This window comes from Triturus cristatus, chromosome 7 (genome assembly GCF_964204655.1).
Source record: "Triturus cristatus chromosome 7, aTriCri1.1, whole genome shotgun sequence".
Lineage (NCBI taxonomy): Eukaryota > Metazoa > Chordata > Amphibia > Caudata > Salamandridae > Triturus > Triturus cristatus.
Genome location: NC_140590.1, coordinates 763,997,348 through 764,017,605, shown reverse-complemented (window position 1 = coordinate 764,017,605; position 20,258 = coordinate 763,997,348). Strand labels below are relative to the sequence as shown.

General features: G+C 46.9%; 1 protein-coding gene across 5 annotated transcripts in view; it reads right to left on the bottom strand.

The window, feature by feature from the left end:
* GCGR (glucagon receptor) overlaps nt 1-20,258 on the bottom strand; it is a 482,251-nt gene that overhangs the window by 95,337 nt on the left and 366,656 nt on the right. For 4 of the 5 annotated variants that reach the window (XM_085617519.1, XM_085617521.1, XM_085617520.1 and 1 more), the window contains exons 5-6: nt 10,873-10,994; nt 2,872-2,978 (exon numbers count right to left, since the gene is read on the bottom strand). In XM_085617519.1, coding sequence (XP_085473645.1) covers nt 2,872-2,978; nt 10,873-10,994 — 229 coding nt within the window. The remainder of the gene's footprint in view (nt 1-2,871; nt 2,979-10,872; nt 10,995-20,258) is intronic. The other variant, XM_085617523.1, reaches the window with a different exon arrangement.

Below are 20,258 nucleotides of genomic sequence, written 5' to 3'. Positions count from 1 at the left end.
AGTGCCAGACTGGTGTCTTTGGGAGGCCTCATGGCAGGGACACGAGGGGCAATGGAAGAGCCAAGAAGGGGGATGGCCGCAGAGCGGAGAAGGCACTTGCAGCCTGGGCACGGCCAGAGAGTTCCACAAATGTCACACATCAGTAGCACGGGAAGTCTAGAAGCCACAGCGCGTAACCCTCTGGGGCAGTTTGAGGAGCGATTGATATGGAGGAGCGCGGGTGTTAGAAGATGGTTTAGTGAAAGAGTTGGCAAGGAGGGAGAGAAAGGAGAGCTGACGTCACCAGTCTGACATACATTTTGGGGTTACAGTGCATGATTGCGGCGCACTGGCACTTTATGGACACAGACCACCTTTGTACCACAAAAACAGTTATGGGCTGTTGGTGCGGGGACCCCGGCTCAGATCTCAAGGGTCGTCATATATATTCACAAGCCCAAACTTCCTCTGGAGATTCGTAATTTCCATAACTGCATTAGAACCAGCCAAAGCCCTAAACTCTTGAGTAGTATTTTGGGGGTTCAGGGCAGAGATTTGGGTCACAACTCAAGTTCCCTTGGGGGCACCGAATCGGACTGGAGAGAGAATTAGAGGATGAGACACCGGAGAAGGGGGTATGCACATGAAATGTGCCCCCCACATACAGTTCCACACATACCTCTCAGACGATCACTGCTAGATCATAGATGTAGTTTGACGTGTTAGTCTGTTTTCTTTGACAAACCCTGCCTGGCTTGATGTACCACAAAAGCATATCATATTTGTGGTAAATAAAAAATTGACTTGGCTAAAAGCGAGTAAGCTGACTCTGTCCCAGCAATGACCTAAGTCCTCAACAAGTTATGAGAGCTTGTGAGATGTGTCACTCACTCCCATCTTCAACCTGTACCCCACCAGTTTCCAAGCAGTTTCTCACACCACCAGCCTCTTTCAGCTTTAAAGCGGCCTACCTGGCTTGCTGTATAGGCTAGTTTAAAAAGTAGGAGTTTTGGGACAGGCCTTTGTCTTTTCATTGGTAGCATCATAAAATGTTTAGAAAGTCTCAAGAGAACTACCTGGCATATGACAGGAAGTAGATTAGGGACATACTTACTATGTGTGATATGACAGGAAGTAGATAAGAGACGCAGTCGTACTATGTCTGATATCACAGGAAGTTGATTGGAGAAGAAGGGCCTAATCACTTTGCTGTGATATGTTATGTTGATTCCACATAAGGCGAGAAGATTTGAAGCACTGGCGTTACTGACTGCTAAGAGAGGATAGCCATGAACGCGTGCTGAAAGACCACCCCAAAAAGGACGACTCGTTAAAAGACTTTGCCATATGCAATGATAGAAGACAAGCATACGCCATCCTTCAACCACCTACCTACGCCGTGGCCTAAAGATGCCTGGTGCCCTTAGGGCCCTTGAGATGATGTCAGTAAATCATGGGCAAATGCACACCTCCATGATGTGGTCTCCTGGTTCATTTTACACATTAGACACATCATGTGCAGGGACTTGTGACTGTGTAGCCCTTATTTGTTATTTGGGATGTTAAAATCACTTAACTCGCGTGGTCAGCTCTATGGAGGGGATACTCTTCGTCGGGAGATCTGTGCCCTTCTAATACTTGCTGAACAGTCTTTACAGAATATTGAGAGAAATCATTCATTGTGATACTTGTAGGGACCTGTCAATCCACGCTTTCTGATTGATATGTAAGGGTTCGTGACTTGCTTTCCATACTTATGCAAGTTTGCAATTCAAGAAAAGGTGTAAAAGAAGTCTGTATCTAGATGTTTATGGCAGTCTCAGAGTCTGTGCATAAGGGGTTCTGGGACCCCGGGGTGCATGTCAGGAGCAGAGACTGGCGCCCACCATCAAATACACTTCTTCGACAGCCCCCGACCATTATACGGATCCCCGCGAATCTAGAACTTCTCAAGGTGCATGAACTAGACATTTGGCTGCATTTATTTTGTGCCTTTTATTACTACACAGTAACTTTTGGTTGTTTTTTAACTTGACCAATTTCTTTCTTTTTTTTACAGATTAAGCTGGCAGCGTCAATCCTGATTCCTTCATGACACCCGGAGCTGTGAAATAAGAAAGTGTAAGAGAGTAAAAGGTGAGGTGGGCATAAGAGTAGAAGACAAGAGGTGAGGTGGGCAGAAGAGTAGAAGAGTAAGAATTGAGGTGGGCATAGGAGTAGAAGAGCAAGAGCCGAGGTGGGCATAAGAGTAGAAGAGTAAGAATTGAGGTGGGAATAAGAGTAGAAGAGCAAGAGGTGAGGTGGGCATAAGAGTAAGAATTGAGGTGGGCATAAGAGTAGAAGAGCAAGAGGTGAAGTGGGCATACGAGTAGAAGAGCATGAGGTTAGGTGGGCATAAGAACAGAAGGGCAAGAGGTGAGGTGGGGCGGGCATAAGAGTAGAAGAGCATGAGGTGAGGTGGAGTGGGCATAAGAGTAGCAGAGCGCGAGGTTAGGTGGGGTGGGCATAAGAGTAGAAGAGCACGAGGTGAGGTAGACATATTTGTAGAAGCGCAAGAGCTGAGAGGCCGTAAGTGTAGAAGAGTAAGAGATTAAGTACTATATGTGTATAAGAGCAAGAGGTGAGGAGGCATAGGTGTAGAGTGCTATTCTTAGTTCTGTTCCGAGCGAGAGAAAAGGAGTAAGACATGAGAGGCCATTGGAGTAGAAGAATAAGGTCTGACGACTGATTAGGGTCTCTTCCAAGGAGGGTTTGCTCTCTGAAGCCAGACACTGATCGACATGCACCAGAAAAAGAATAGAAGCTGCTGAACACAGAGAGAAGGTGGCTGGAAAAGTCCCTGTCCCTCTTTCTTGGATTTCATGCACCGATCGTTCTCATGTCCGCCATTACCTGAAGCCCAGAAGGATGAAGAGTGCCAGCACTAAAGTCCCAAGGGTCAGGGAGTAGCCCACCGTGTACATGATCTTAAAGCTGTCGAATGTCTTGGCGAAATTTTCCTGTAGATTAAAGAATGAAGAGTGTTTAGAGAAGCAGCTTACATGTGGATCCGAGGTACAACTGCACCCTTTTAAGTCATGCACTCTGACTGCTCACACACCATGGTTGCTTACACCCTTAGCTTGCAGGCACACTCAGCCTGTTGATGTGACCTAATTTCTGACTCACACTCAAGGTGACACAGTGTTTCAGTGATTTCCCATCATTATTAGTGACTCCCCATTATCCATCTCCACAAAAGGGGCATCGCTGCTTCCCATCATCCATCTCTACAGGAAGTGACATCACTGTATTTCCCATCATGCTCCTGCACAGGAAGTAAGATACCTGGTTTCCCACAAAAACCATCTTTGAAACAAGAATCCAGGCAAGTGAACGCCATTCACCATGATCCATCTACACAGGAAGTGACTACGGTACATTTGCCATCACCCGTCCATCCAATCATCTACCTGCCTTCTCCTTACTTCAAACAACACTTCAGAGCATCCATCACCAGGGCATCCAAAGCAAAAAGGCAGACACAGACAAAGGCCTGATATGGACAGGAAGGTCCTACGCCCAGAATTCCTGTTCCACTGAAACTTACAAGGTCAGCTATAATCATGTGCCTCGCTCAGCACCCCATTCTGCCAATCCCCACAATCATATCAGACCTAGATGGTACAAACACCCGCATAGCATTCAATCCAACCTGTTACACACACTACTAACTACCACACACCCTCAAACAACAGAACACAATTCCAGCTCATGCTAATTAATGCTCACTCTGCAGTACTCCACGCTCCACACATCGCAGACCGCATCGCCTATCTCAAGCTTAATGTACCTTTCTTCATAAAAAAATGGTTCACTTTCATCTTCTAAGCGGTACAAAAGGGGGTGGTGATGGACAGAGCATCAGAACCAATCAAACACTCACACCCAGTCAACAGATCTGGGTTTGATCCATCACCGTTCTTTAGCCCACTCTGCCACCCCAGTTCAGACATGGCCATATGCAAATTAGTCTGACCCTGTGCCTCATGGGAACAGTCCAGCCCAAACTGCCAAGCCATACCTTCCCTGGACCGGAAATAAGCTTCCTAGGACCGGTTTCTGGCATTTCAGCCATCTTCAGCCAGGCTTGCTTGAATCCAGTGGCAAAGTGAACAAGGGACTCACGTCTGAGCATACCCTGCCAACTTATGGCGAACAAAGCGGTCAAAAGGGGGTGGTGATGGACGGAGCTTCAAAACCAATCAAAGACTCACACCCAGTCAACAGATCTGGGTTTGATCCATCACCGTTCTTTAGCCCACTCTGCCACCCCAGTTCAGACATGGCCATATGCAAATCAGTCTGACCCTGTGCCTCATGGGAACAGTCCAGCCCGAACTGCATGGCTTGGCAGTTCGGGCTGGACTGTTCCCATGAGGCACAGGGTCAGACTGATTTGCATATGGCCATGTCTGAACTGGGGTGGCAGACAACGGTGATGGATCAAACCTAGATCTGTTGACTGGGTGTGAGTGTTTGATTGGTTCTGATGCTCCGTCCATCACCACCCCCTTTTGTAACACTTTCATCTTCTAGACATCCCTCTTCCCACAGGCAACAGCATCCATCATGTGGAACCCACACATAGGAAGGGAGGAGGCTTCCCTATCATCCATAAGTCCTTTTGGGCTTGCATCCTAGGCATGCAAGTAACACTCAGCTCCATTGAGCTGCTGACATGTCACTTAACACTCTCTGCAAATCAGACCACCACTTTCTATTTCATCCACAGACCTCCCGGGCCGAACAAGGACTTTATTAATGATTTCTCAGATCTCCTCACTGCCTTGTCAATCCGACATGCCCACACTACCCTATTGGGCAACTTCAATCTCACAGACAACACAAGCTGAAAACAAAACAACAGACACCCTCCTCAACCTCATCAACACACTCAAACTTGGTACAGTATGTCATACAACTAACACACTCCAAAGGCAGCATTCTCGACTAATGCTTCTCACTATCACCAACAAACCAGCCATATCCCTGAACTTGGCCAACAACTTAACTATATCCTGTCTCCCTGTTCAGCATCCTACCAACAAACCAAGGTCAACCCAAAGGGAAGACCAGACCTGCAGACCCTTCAAATTAGTCTCCATAGACAAGCTTGTATTCATCTCTCACCCTACTAAAACCATGTTCAATGCTAACATCCTTTAGAACAACTTCAACACATTTTTGGGAAACACGTGAACAGCCACACCCCAATTAACGCATGCAAGTACAAGCCAAATCCTTCAGAGTCCCGGTACTCTAAAGGTGTTGCTGACAATAAACGACCCATTCACAGAGAGGAAAGAAAAAAGAATGAAAACAGAACTCCAGATGACCTCGTAATGCTGTAATCTCTCTCTGTAACATGTACACTGCTCATCACATCAGCTGAAGCAAAATCTATCAATGAAGCTACACACAAAATGCTTTGAAAGACAATCAAGCACAGTGTCAAATCCCTGCAGGACCTTCTATCCCTCACTCTACAAAAAGGTACAATACCATCAACCTCTTCTTCAGTAAATAAAATACAAAAGATCCAACAGTGCATCAACAACACCAAGTCTACTTCTTCTCTTATGCCCACACCTTCCTGTAGAGTCCCATAGTGGTCATTCTTCAAAGCCGTGTTCTTTCAGTTCTCACTGACATTATGAACTCACTCAAAGTCTCTTGTCATAAAGATGATGTCTTAACCTCGTCTTTTATCAAACGTTTCTCTGTGGATGCCTTCTCACCCATACTTGCAATTGTCAATGCTCCTCTCACTCAATGTCTCTCCCAGAAGCTCTCAAGAAAGGTCAATTCCTCCCACTCCTAAAGAAACAAACCCTATGACCAGATGACCTCGCTAACTACCAGCCCATTTATAACATACCAATTCATTGACAAGATCGTTGAAAATCACCCCAACGCTGCTCCAATGTAGGAAGGATATGAAGATGCACCTCTTTAAAGAAAACTATATCATAATATACTAGTAGTCCCCGAATCAACTACTTCTCCTGTTACTCATTTATGCTTGTCTTGGACACCATACAGTGCTCCACTGTCTTTTGACTATGTTTGTGCTATAGGAATATAAAAACATACATACCTAGTCCTTCTCCCCACCTGCTCGCACACTATAGATACTCATACCTACATACCGTCTACCTTCTCAAACACCTTGGCTGTATGAGTCAACTCTGCTGGCTCCTACAGTGTGCCTGTTCTCAACCCTCCCCATCACAAATCATTACCTCCTCACACACGGTGCCTGCAGCGGTGGGGCAGCGGGGCGAGGCTTAAGTCGACAGACGACGGAATAGGTCAAATCAAATAAATAAATAAACTCTCTTCCGTCGTCTGTTGACTCCCCTCCCCCTCCGCCCGCTCCACCACCCCCCCACGCTTACCTGCACTGGCCATGACTGAGTGCCTGCTTACAAACTCTATCTGTTCATACATCCTGTATATTCACACTTTGACTGCTCTTACATCTCATCTGCTCAGACCTTTTGTCTGTGTTCTCACATACCCAACTGACTCACATCCCATCTGCCTATAACCACTTATACTCATATAATCTGACTCCTTTCATATGCATGTAGATAAGCATGTGATCTCCAAACATAACCCGACATGATACACACATGCTTTTCACATAAAACCTGTCTGTAAGCACCCAATTTCTGCAACCACCACACCATAGGTCGACACACATTCTGCAAACTTGGTTTGTCTGGTTAAAAACATTGTCTTCAATCAAACCTCTCTAAATTCACTGATTGCAAAAATAGGCTATCTTGACACAATGGCTTTTACGTGCCTTAAAATACAGCCTGTCTGAGAACACATACTACATGCACAGTTTCCCCTCTGTACACACTGCCTGCACATACAAACTGTCATGATAGATGCTGCAAACACATGTTTGGATACACTTTCAGTCAGTGCTTAATTTCTAAAATATTAAGTGCCAGGGCTCTGACCAGGAGGCCACTGCAGCTTACACCAACCATCGCCCCTGGCATCACTGCCAAAACAACAACTAACCATCTCTCTCGCATGTAAATGCGACAGTTCACATTATTCCAGGTCCCCAAAGCTAAAGAAATGGCTGGGGAGGCAGGTATTAGCAATGTTATTGTATATGTATTCCTAAACAACCGTTGTTCTGCTCATGGCTAAATTAGATGAGCAGCGCCACCATGTGGTAAACTGGTCTAAGTATTGTGATTACAATTAGGTGCCGGTGCCGAGCAACGGAAACCAATTAAATGCCGGTGCTGAGCACCAGAAATCACCGGCTCAAATTAAGCACTGTTTTCAGTGTCTGCAAATACAGCCAGTTTAGAAACACACACTGTCTGCAAACACAGTTCTAGATACACATACAGTGTCTGCAAGCACAACAGTCCAAATATACAGACAGTGTACAAGTACGGTGTTTCTGGATGTAGGCACGTAGCCTCTCTGTTTGCAAACAGTGTGTGGGATAAGCACACTGTTTGCAAACAAAGTCAGTCCAAATACATGTAAGGTCTGCAGTTTTTCTGGTTACACACACAGCAAACATAGGCTGCCTGAATTCAGACACCTGCTTACAAATACAGCTAACCTAAATATACCCTGTCTGCAAACACATGTCAGAGCTGATGCCGACTCTCCATGTAAGCATGGGGTTTCCCTCTATACAGATTGTCACCAAACATAGCCTTCAAGATACACACATAGCTGTCTTCAAACAAACACTGTCTGGTTACACTCACTGTCTGCAAACGCAGTGTTTGCATAGATCCATTGTCTGTACATACAGCTGTTAAGGATATACACATTGTCTGCAAATACTGCCTGTCTAGATACATACACTCTCTGCAAACATAGCCTATCTGAATACACACAGTCTTAAGACAGTATGTCTCCATACAAACCCTGCCTAGAAACAGCCAATCTGCATGTATACACTCTCTGCAAACACAGTCTGTCTGGAAACAAACACTGTCTGCAAACACAACCTGGCCAAATGCACACACTCTCTGCAAACACAGTTTGTCTGGAGCCAAACACTGTCTGCAAACACAACCTGGCCAAATGCACACACTGTCTGCAAACACAGTCTGTCTGGAGCCAAACACTGTCTGCAAACACAACCTGGCCAAATGCACACACTCTCTGCAAACACAGTCTGTCTGTCTGGAGGCAAACACTGTCTGCAAACACAACCTGGCCAAATGCACACACTCTCTGCAAACACAGCCTGTCTGGAGCCAAACACTGTCTGCAAACACAACCTGGCCAAATGCACACACTCTCTGCAAACACAGTCTGTCTGGAGCCAAACACTGTCTGCAAACACAACCTGGCCAAATACACACACTCTCCGCAATCACAGTCTGACAGAAAACAAACACAGTCGGCAAATCTGGCTTTTCTAGATATATGAAGAGCAGGCCTGGATTAGAATGAGAGAAGCTGAGGTAGCATGTCAGAGCAGAGAAGAAACATATGATGAGCAGGCCTGGATTAGAATGAGAGAAGCTGAGGTAGCATGTCAGAGCAGAGAAGAAACATATGATGAGCAGGCCTGGATTAGAATGAGAGAAGCTGAGGTAGCGTGTCAGAGCAGAGAAGAAACATATGAAGAGCAGGCCCGGATTACAATGAGAGAAGCTGAGGTAGCATGCCAGAGCAGAGAAGAAACATATGAAGAGCAGGCCTGGATTAGAATGAGAGAAGCTGAGGTAGCATGTCAGAGCAGAGAAGAAACATATGATGAGCAGGCCTGGATTAGAATGAGAGAAGCTGAGGTAGCGTGTCAGAGCAGAGAAGAAACATATGAAGAGCAGGCCAGGATTAGAATGAGAGAAGCTGAGGTAGCATGTCAGAGCAGAGAAGAAATTTATGATGAGCAGGCCTGGATTAGAATGAGAGAAGCTGAGGTAGCATGTCAGAGCAGAGAAGAAACATATGAAGAGCAGGCCTGGATTAGAATGAGAGAAGCTGAGGTAGCATGTCAGAGCAGAGAAGAAACATATGAAGAGCAGGCCCGGATTAGAATGAGAGAAGCTGAGGTAGCATGTCAGAGCAGAGAAGAAACATATGAAGAGCAGGCCCGGATTAGAATGAGAGAAGCTGAGGTAGCATGTCAGAGCAGAGAAGAAACATATGAAGAGCAGGCCCGGGTTAGAATGAGAGAAGCTGAGGTAGCATGTCAGAGCAGAGAAGAAACATATGAAGAGCAGGCCCGGGTTAGAATGAGAGAAGCTGAGGTAGCATGTCAGAGCAGAGAAGAAACATATGAAGAGCAGGCCCGGATTAGAATGAGAGAAGCTGAGGTAGCATGTCAGAGCAGAGAAGAAACATATGAAGAGCAGGCCCGGATTACAATGAGAGAAGCTGAGGTAGCATGTCAGAACAGAGAGGAAACATATGAAGAGCAGGCCCAGATTAGAATGAGAGAAGCTGAGGTAGCATGTCAGAGCAGAGAAGAAACATATGAAGAGCAGGCCTGGGTTAAGAATGAGAGAAGCTGAGGTAGCATGCCAGAGCAGAGAAGAAACATATGAAGAGCAGGCCTGGATTATAATGAGAGAAGCTGAGGTAGCATGTCACAGCAGAGAAGAAACATATGAAGAGCAGGCCTGGATTAGGATGAGAGAGAGGAAAAAGAACTGGAGACAAGGAGAGACAAAGAATGAGAGCGGCAGGGACATGGAAATGAACAGCGAGGAGGAAGGGAGAAGGACAAGAGGAGGAGGAAGAAGAAAAGAGAGAACAAGGCATAAGCAATGCAAGAGAAAAGGGAAAAGCTGTCAGGCAGGAGACTAGGGAGACAAGCAAGATCTCAAAAAGTCAGTGCAGCCGATGAACAAAGAGGCGGGCACAGGGCTTGGAAAGAGGTGAAGCATGGACATCATTAAAGGGTCGCAGCTACGACCCCTGGCGTGCTGCTAGCAACCCCTGGCACTGCCTTTGCAACCCCTGGCCTCAGAGGTGGCAAAATCAGTGTCAGGAACACAGTGGCAGCTCATCGTTATGGACGTCAGTTGGGGATGAACTCTATTATCTCAATTAATTTACTCGACTAATAGTGGACAGTATATATATTATATTTTCACTATTAGTGTAATAAAATGGAGTTTAATTAGCTGAAATATAACCCTCTCTGGTAGCTGAGGTATGTAAAAAATGCTTTTAAATGTATGTTGTGCCTGTGCTTGCGCGTGAGAGTGTGTTTATGGGAGAGTGTGTGTGTAAGGGTGTCTATGTGTAAGCATGTGTGTGTGAGTGAACGTGTTGGTCAAAGAGTGTGTGGTGTCACTTCCACTACCTCGGGTGTTTGGGTGAATTGATGTGCATGAGGTTAAGTGACAACTAGAGGCAGACAGTGGGAGGTGCAGTGTATGAGAAGATGAAGTGTACACCTGGCTAAGGATGGTCCAGGGAGATGAGGACATGATGTTTAAGGCCTCAGCACCAGGAGATAATCTGCCAGAAAGGTAACCACAGGAGCCTTCCACATCCACACTAAGAAGCTCACAGCTCACTGGATTCCCAGACCGACCACCACAGCTCTGGGTCTCACTAAAACCTCAACATTTCCAAGTTGTAATGACAGCGAATGATGATCTAGTCAGTACCCTCCATTAAAAGACATTGGACTGGAGGATCATTTGAGATGGTCATAGACAAAAGCAGAACTTGTCTAACTGATCATGAGCTTTAAATACTGGCCTTGAAATAGAAAGCAGCAAAGGCCATGGTAGACCATCAGAATCACTCGCGAGCCACGCACACTGCATCGCTGCACCAGCGCACCACAGGTTTTTGAACACCCACCCACACATTGGCCCCTTTGGTTCTGACCTGAGCTCGGAGCTCGTCGGCATCCACCTCGCACTCCGTGGAGTCCCTGCTGGCGTTTCCACTCGGGGTTGTGGCCCACTGCCCCTCTGGGCCGCACCACTTGTAAACATACCCATGCTGCACTGCGGGAGGTTAGAGCGAAAACAATTAGTTAGGACTGGCCCATGGACCCAGGGACCTCACTCTGACTGCAGACTTTGGCCTGTGACTCTCACAAAGCTCCACCATCCGTCTTTTGCCTTAGGCAGACACACATACTGAACTCACCGCTTGCCATTTACCTGGCGACCATTTGACTGCTACCCCTCTCAACCCGAGGTGGACTTACTTCACCTATGCTTTGCTTTGGGTGATTGTTATGTTTTGCCTTGTTTTTCTTACTTGGTTTCTACTTGCCTCCCTCTGAGAAGTGGTCTGAGGAGTGGCTCAGCTCCAGGGAAGGGGTTCTCATGGGGTTGGAGTCTTGAGATTTGGGCCTTGCGCGGAACACACCCTGGTTTGTGGGTTTATGTGATTGATCCAGTAACTTGACCTGCCTGGCCAATCCTGCTCCCAAATTCCCAATTTACCCCTGTATCAGATAACTTTTCCGGGGGGTAAGAGGGGCTCTCCTTGCACGAATATGGGAGTAAATAAAACACATTAAGACATCCTTTAACATTGTTTAAATTATATTAGACAATTGTTTAATCCTCCATAAATCTCTTACTCCTCGTCATTTGTTTACCTATTCTGGCTTTTTCATACAATAAAAACATACAGTCTTCTGTTTACACTCAAATAAACCGATTTACACTGGCCACTTCATTACAGGCAATTTTCCCAACACATTTTTTCTGCTACATATTTTGCTTGCATCTCTCTGGCACTTTTTCACACGCACTTTAGATATTTCTACAGCAGAAGACTACTTTTCCGGCTTTGGACCCTAGGCTAGACCATGCCGTGTCTCACTTTTAGGCCGCATCTAGTCGGTCACTACTATGATGGGATCTGGGTTCGTCGATCATAGGCTCCCAAATACAGTACTGGGGTTGACTTCAGCTTCTGCAGCACATGGACGTGCACATGACCACAAGGGCTCTTAAATTCACTACTGACTAACCCTTTTCTTTGTTCTAGTCTATGTACTGGCTGACAACACCTGCAAGGGTATATTTTAAGGTATAGCATTCCTTGCTCCGCCTACAGCCACTCATTTAAAGTAGTTGAGATTATTTGTAATCTCAGGAACGTCTTCCATTAAAGGTTCCCATGTCTCTATCTATATGGTATTTCCATAGAGTGAACCTAGCCAAAAGGCAGCACGGCACTGCACGTGGTCCAAAACAAGCATAAAGTCAACAAGTGAGAGGAAGTTGGGTCGCGGATGGTAAATGCATTGTGATGCAGTGTTTTTTAAAGAGGTGAGTCTTATACTCTTTACTAAATTGGAGCAGCTTTGGGGCAATCACCGATGGATACTGGGATGTTGTTCCAGATCCAGGATGCATAGATGGACAAGGCTTGCTGTCTTGTTTTTTGTGTTTTTACACTTCTGCAGTATGATGGTGTCCTGACTCCGGGTGTGCCGAGAACAACTAGAATCTACACGCAGAGGGTCTGAGGGGTGCTTTATTGTTCTGGAACAAGCTTCTTCCACTGAGGTGTCAGACTTCCAACCACTTCTCAATAGGGAGGAAGCAACTCAAGAGCTACCTCCTCCCTGTTGTTCTTATGCGGTGTGTAGGATGTTCGCAGCCACTCAAGGGTTACCAAGAAACCGCTCAGGGTGCATGAACCCTGGACAGTAGACAATATAAGATAACTTATAATAAATGTGTTTTCAACAGTAGGCGACATATAGTAACGCAAAGCCAATACTTTCACTTTAACTTTTAATAACAATGTAATAATGCATACAACAACAGCCGTGTTTTCAATGCCAATTTTATTTTTTTGTTCACTTAATTTCTGACTTTCCCAATTTAGATTTGGGTACAGGAATTCCTACCTTATGTTGAAAAAATATATAATGTAAATGCTATTTAAACCATGTTGCTTCAGGACGTGATATCACCAATCCAGCCAGTGGAGCAGAAGCCTACAGACAGGGCCGGCCTTTAGCATGGGCGAGTTGGGCCCAGGGCGCCAATATTGTGTGGCGCGCATGGAGCCGTGTGCATTAAGGTTATGTCAACAGCAACGCCCTCCGCATCTTTCTCCAGCCTTGTCCCTTCTTTGTTTCTGTGTACTTAGCCAGTTTAAACTGATCTCAGTCCTTTATTATTACCGCGGGCGACGTTTTTTGTTTTTAACACCCCCTTTATTCTCCTTCTTTGCCCTCCCTTCACCCTGTGACCCCTGCTGGCACACTTCAACAAAACCCTCTTCTGAGGCAGCAAAGCTACGGATGATTTGGGTGCGCTGGGGGAATCCGGGGATGTCTGTGTTCAGGGGCCAGTCCCTGCTCATCCAGGTACTGACCAGTGGACATAAATCGGCCCCCTGCTGCCTCATTTAGGGGCATATCAGCAAAGCGAGGCGATAGAATTATCGCCGCTTTTGCGGCCGTTTTCGGCCGAAAAGCGGCAATAATTTTATCGCCTAATTAGCAAGCTCACGGTAACGCATGAAAACTTGCGTTAGCGTAGGAGTTTTTAACGCCCAGCTTTGCATCTCTAATGAGATGCAAAGTGGGCGTTCCTGACCTGCCATGACAGGATAAATGTCGCTAAGCGACATTTCTCCTATCATCAAGCCCCACGCTATGAAGCATAGCGGCAAGAAAAGTAGCGATAACCCCTGTTATCGCTACTTTCCTTACGCCTGCTTCAGGACTGACTTAGCCATGATATCCTATGGAGGGGGATATCATGGCTAAGTTTGTGAGTCCCTATCATTAAGCTAACGCCACATTGCGTGAGATTATCGCTGGGTTTCCAGCGATAATCTCACGTTAGGAAGTTAGCGTGAGGATTTTTATCACTTTTGAGATAAGCGTTGCTACTAGCACGCTATCTCAGCGATAAAAATCCACGTTAGCCGGCCATAATTATCCTAGCGCTAAGTGCGCTTAGCGATAATTATCGCCGGTTGTTGCTGATATGCCCCTTAATTCACTACCATCAGCAAGGGTGCCAAATTTCTTTGCGCCCACGCCAAAGGCGCTATTTTAGCAAAGGCTCGCTCTGCCTACAGATATAAATGAAAGACATGTAAATAATGTGGTTGAGAATGTGCAGGGATTTCCGCATGATTCGACCCACACAGTATGTCGGAAGCACCTGTTGATAAGTTAATCGTCGATCCTGGCGGATCTTGGAAAATGAATTTTAACAACGGCATGTTGTCTCCAAGCAGGTGCTTGCTTGCAACAGTGCGTGGCACAGAGCCAGAGTGTCGAGGCTGCTAATTGAGTCAGCTGTCAAAACGCGAGTGTCTCTGCACGTGCCTTTGTTTACAAATGCAAGCCCTGGTCCCTAGTAGAGCTCGCTCTAATATGGCGGCGCGGGCTGAGCATCATCCGTTAAAACAGGCGCGCAGCAGCACTCCAGCTGCAGGATGCAGCGCGAGGAGCATTCTTCACACGCACGCACAACGTATTCCTTCATTGGCCCGTGTTTTATTGTTTAATTTAGGTATCGTGAGCGTCGCTGTTAGCGAGTTAGTCATGGCCTGAAAACACGGAGTAATCAAATATTTACGTTTGCGGGCAGCAGTTATGCTTCCCTGCAGGAGGCAAGGACGTGAGCCAAAATACATTGTGTAAAACAAGCGTTGGTTCACGACCTTGTCGCTCCCTGACCCAGGGCTGTCTAAACACCGCGTATGTGCGTAAATATGTACGCACGAGGGCGACCTGGCAGAGTAGGTGGCTGGTGCACTGCATGCCCGTGACTGACTACTGACTGGCCGTGCGTCAGGGCTGAACAGAGAAACGTGGCATCTATCTGTTGAGCTGAGTTTACTTATGAAAGAGGAAAGGAGTATACATAACGTTAACGTACGTCCTCTTATTAGGGGATTCACGCAAAATAATTTCGGCCTTTTTCCCCGAAGAGGTGCGTGACATGGATGAGGGGGGCTTGTAAAAGGTGGAGCCCCTGAGCAGCAACACGCCTGCTCCTATAGAGGGGAAATAAATGATTTCCTACAGATTATCGGGCATATGTTCAAGGAAGTGGCCCAGTGAGGCGTTAGCCGTCACAGCTTAACTCCTCACTCCGCCACTTCAGAAACGCAAGGCTGCACCATATTTACAGCTATATGGTGATGCCTTGTGTTTCCCCCTGCACTGCTAAGTGTAGCGCCAACGCAGGCCTCCTTGCACCATAGTGCAAGGGTGTCTGCGTGCAAGGGAAATATTGTTTATATACAGGAAGGTCCCCGTTCCTGTACATAAAGAATCTTTAAATGCCATTTTGTCGCTTCCATGTGTGCTGCTTAATGCAGCACACAATGAAGTCACAAAATGGCTTTTTTTTTTAATATTGTTTCTGTACAGGAAGTGGAACCTTCCTGTACATAAACAATTCAAGGGCTTTTGGTTTTTCCATGTGTGTTGCACAAGGCAGCAACATGGAAAAAGCAAAAATGAGGAGAAATAATGTGTTGGACTTGGCCCTTTTTCCCTGAATTTTTCTCTTTTTCTCCCCCATAGTAGAGGAATGTATAGGCCATGTGTGGTGCGAGATGCAGTGATACATGCTGCGCAATGGTGTGCGCAGAGTTATTTTCACGTTTGCAGAAGGGTTACTTTTAAAATGGACGCCATTGCTGTGTGCCTGCCTGTCGAAGCTGGGTTGCCAGTCTAGTTGTTTGTTTCCCAGCAACCCCAGCTTTTGGAGGGAAGCCTGGCACCCAGGGTGCTCTACACCTTCCCCTAGACCAGTTAGGACCAGTTTCCCCAGACGCTTCTAGAAGCATCTGGCACTGTCTGGTAGGTGGGGTGAGGGGCACGGGGTCGGTGCCCGCCTCCCCCCTGTGTTGCTCTGAGGGCCCGGGTTTGGCTATCTGCACCAGTTGGGGGCACTTCAGTATCCCGAGTCCCGGAGAGAGCTCACATCTGTAGACTGTGGAGCCCGTGGTTGACTGTCCCCCAGCTGCCCCGCCGGACAGTGGGCAGCTGCAACGGTGCCATATTGTTGTTGCGTGTAGAAGAGGGACGCATACCTGACCAGACACTTGTGGGCCTTATTGGTGCACTGCGGCAGCCTTGAGCCAAGCTTCCTTATGTGAATCGGTGCAGGAGGGCTGGGGCCTGAATTGAACTTAGATCTGCCCTTATGCTAAGGTGTAATCTAATGGGACTTAGGCCTACTGCAGATGTTCCTGCCTAATGTGATGCATAATGTGATGCATAAAGCCCCATGTGTCTATGCTAATGGGAGGGGGGGCCTATGCTCACAGGTTTGATGTTCATGTGTCGGCCCCATGCTGATTGTGTGCATTTATGCCCAGGGAGGAGCCTCGTAATTTAGGGCTAATGTGACCTACGCTAATGGGATGATGCATGCTCTTATGTTGATGCATATGCTAATTGTGGTGTCATGCCTGAGGTATTGGTTATGCCTAAGGTTTTCCCCCCTAAGGTGAACGCTGCTGAGTTGTTCCTAAGGTGAGTCCTGCCTGCTGGGGAGGCCGTCCTGTTCATGGGGTTGAGCCCACTACTAATGTTGTTATGCCTCATATGCATTGTACTTATATAATGTGATTTAGGCATGCAGGGCTGATTCCATGCCTATTATGAATGTCAGGCCATGATGCTTTCCGACCTAATGACACCGCACGTATGCTTATGATGATGCCAAAGTCAATGTGCGGGTTTAATATGATGTTTACATGATTTATGCTTGTGTTTATGCCTCATGCTTACGCTTTTATGCCTAATGGGGTTCATGCTAAGGTGCTGAGCTGAGTCCAGTAGTTGCCAGTAGCTGCTGGTTGTGATACGTTTATTGATGGACTTTCCTTTACCCTTTGTCCTATTGCAATGGTTCTGGCAGCGGCCCGATTGGCCCTGCCCTGTAAATAGTCCCCTCTGTACATGATTACCTGGTGCCAGTTGGCACAGTGTTACCACTGTGATTACCTCTTGCTGTGTTTTGCATAATACATATGCTGTTCTTTTCACCTAAACTGGTGTGGTCTCTTTTTGTAGTGTGCCTGGTGTGTAGCCTGTGTGTGCTGCGCGGATGCTTTACACATTTCCTCCGTAGTTTGGCCCGCCCGCTCTGCACCACGCTACCCGTCGCTAACATAATGCATTTCTCCTCGTTTCGCCAAGTTAAGACCAGTTTTTCCCTGGTCTTCATTTTGGCACTCCATACTATTTACGCCACCCTTGTACATAGGAGACCACGTCAAAATCAATCGGTGTTGCGGTGGAACGCCCACAGCAACCCCCACTGCCCACCCCTTTCACGCTAACCATAGCCTGAAAGGGGGCCTAATTTACAAGGCAGCGTTAAGCCACGTTAAGTGGCTTAACACTGCCTTTTAAATAAGGCAATGCTCCTATCGCCACCACAACGTCGTAAAAAATAACGTTGTGGTGGCGATATGGGCTTGTACATATGCCCCTATGTTGGATGACCTCAAAGCAGAGGAGGAGAGTATGGTTTAGATAGATAGGTACCCCGTCAAAAATGTGCCAGATATCCTGCCTGCTTCATTACAAGTGTCATAGGATTTAATGCACTTGTAATAAGGCGGGCAGGATACTGGTCACGCTTGTGATGGAGTAACTTGTGCCTCTAACTCTAAATCTGGCCCCAATTTCCTCTTAAGGTTCTGTGGAGTATTTCACAGGGTGCATTTGAGAGTGAGACAGAGGCTACTGGAGGTGATTAGAGCTTTCATTGAGAGCTATTGTGGGGACTTTGGACTCCAGGAGATACATTGCCATGGTGTTTTTGCAGCCACCGAGCTCTGGAGACTGGGAGAATGGAAAATGAAAAGTTGCTGCTTGGACAGGGCAGGGTAATGTGTTGAGCTGGGAGGTGATGAAGTAGCCGGCTGCTACATGTGTTTTGTCCACACAAATATTTTGACGCATGTTGCATGTAAGGTGGAATAAGTTGTTTAACAGCTGTAATTCACATGCTGGTATGTTGCCCTGCATTACATTTTTGCCCATATAGGAACTTGCCTGAAATTCTGGTATTTGTGTGAGTAATCGGAGTTGTGAGTCCCAGGACAAACAGTAGTTACTGGGAAACATCATTTAGCCCGCATGCGTTACTTCGCGTGCCATTAGCCCGCATTTTTTACACTGCAAAATCTTTTACAATGTGGGGCTTTACACCGCAAACTATTACAACGCATTCCCCAAAGTAACGCCCCGGGGGAGTTAGAATAGTAAATTTCGTTGTAATGAGGAATGCGTTGTAATGGATTGCGTTGTAAAGCCCTGCGTTGTAAAAGATTTTGCAGTGTAAAAACTGCGGGGTAATGGCACACGGAGTAAAAGTGTGCGGGGCAAAGTGTCCTATTCGTAGTTACTAGGCCTCAGTTGTAAGAACAAGGACCTTTTACTTCTGTTGTGCTGGGGCTCTTGTACTGTGGACCCCCAAACTGGGTGTCACATATTTATTTCAGCAGTTGACTCTCAGGATAGCAAAGCAGAGCTGTCCTAGCCTTACTTAGGTATGTGCTGTGGGCTGGAGACTAAGAATTCAACAATGGAACAAACAACACTGGAAAACCTTTCTCAGGGTCGTTGTTAATGGGATCTGGGAGACATGTAGTGGCCAAATTTCACAATAAATGGTGTGTGCACTTTTGAGGGTCTGCATTGCTCCTGTTTGAAACACTTCAGGAGGTGACCAAGTCCTTCATGAACACCATCAATCACAGTATGTATTTTTTAAAGCTACCTCTTGGCTTTATGGGGCACCTTACAGCCCGGAGTGAAAACTTTGATGCAGCTGTGGACTGATTTCTACTCCTTTTTTGGGGTATCTTTTCTTTCCTCTTTTAAAGTGCCCACATGCTGGCTCAGCAGGTGCCTCCTGTCCCTTCTTGGGAAGACCCACACAGCAGTTCCTATGCTGCATGAAGAGTCCTGGCTCTCCCACCACCCCCTGTGCCCCAAGAGCTCACTCTTTCAGTGCAGGGCAGGTGCAATCAAAGTACCCAGTGCTCCCACTGCTCTTCTCTTGGTGCTGGCAGTAGGGAAGGGACACAGTGCTCTTTCTGTAGCCTAGAACACACCCCTCCCGAAGGGGTTCGCAGAACGGCCATGGGGCTCTCCAATGAGAGCATAAGTATACAGGTTACCCAACTCTAATTGTGGAAATGTCCAAATTTATCACAACAAAGCTTATGGCTTGTTGGTCCCTTGGGGAAACCCAATGCCACTTGGGGTGTAAAGTAGTTCCCGCTACTGATTTTCTTGCTGCCGCGGTATTCCCTAGTGACAGAGCACCTGTGATGGCTTTCAGATACGCTGCATGTGAACACTTTGGTTTGTTTGGTATATGTCTGACCCCGGGAGACAATTCATATGGGGTTATTTGTGTCTAACTCCTGGTGGCACATTTTGGCATCTACGGGTCATTGTGGGAGCCCTATGCCCTCCAAATTGTCAGAATTGTTTTCTGGGAGGTTTTTGATGCCTTGATTCAGACTCTAACTCTAATATTTCCTCCTTCTTAGCTGCAAGTTAGTTGTAGTGATTTGGCCCGGCCTCTTGTCCTAGCTCCTGGTAGTCTACCGACCTGGGGTATACATGCAGCAGCATCCCATAGTACTCAAGCCAGACCACTCCCCCTACTTGCATTTCCTAAGTATCCAGGCATTCAGCCAATGACAGGTGCCTATGTGTCTAGGGGTAACCTGGGGTACCCCACTCCTACAACTCTACTGCTACAACACGTCGACAAAGGTCCAGGGGATCCCTTTCTTTCCGGATTCTTCGTACGCCCCCTCTACTGTCCCCAAGGAGAAAGAGTACTAGTGACACTAGATCTGGAGACAAAGATCAAAGGATACAATTCCAGAGTTGGTTCCTGCACTTCAGACAGGAGTTCATCCCAGGGGCGTAACAAAGGCCCCCACAGCCCCCGCGGTGTGGGGGGGCAAGCTCCAAGGGGCCCTTTCACCCAGTACCCTGTCAGCAGAGCTCCTGAGTGTGGTCGGAGGGGGCCCCCTTCATTCACTTTGCAGGTGGGCCCCCTCAAGTTTCGTTAAGCCACTGGTTCATCCACACACTGGGTCCATATTCTTTCCATCAACTTCTCAAAGTCTCTTCCCTTGTGTAGGGTTTTAAAAATGACGGTGGAGAGTTATAAAAGGTGGAAGTCCCTACCCACTCTAGAGATGGCTCATCACTCCTCACCCTGACTGACATTTCTTAGTGGCAGCCCTGGGCAATCCAACCCCCTACACAGCACTAGGGATAT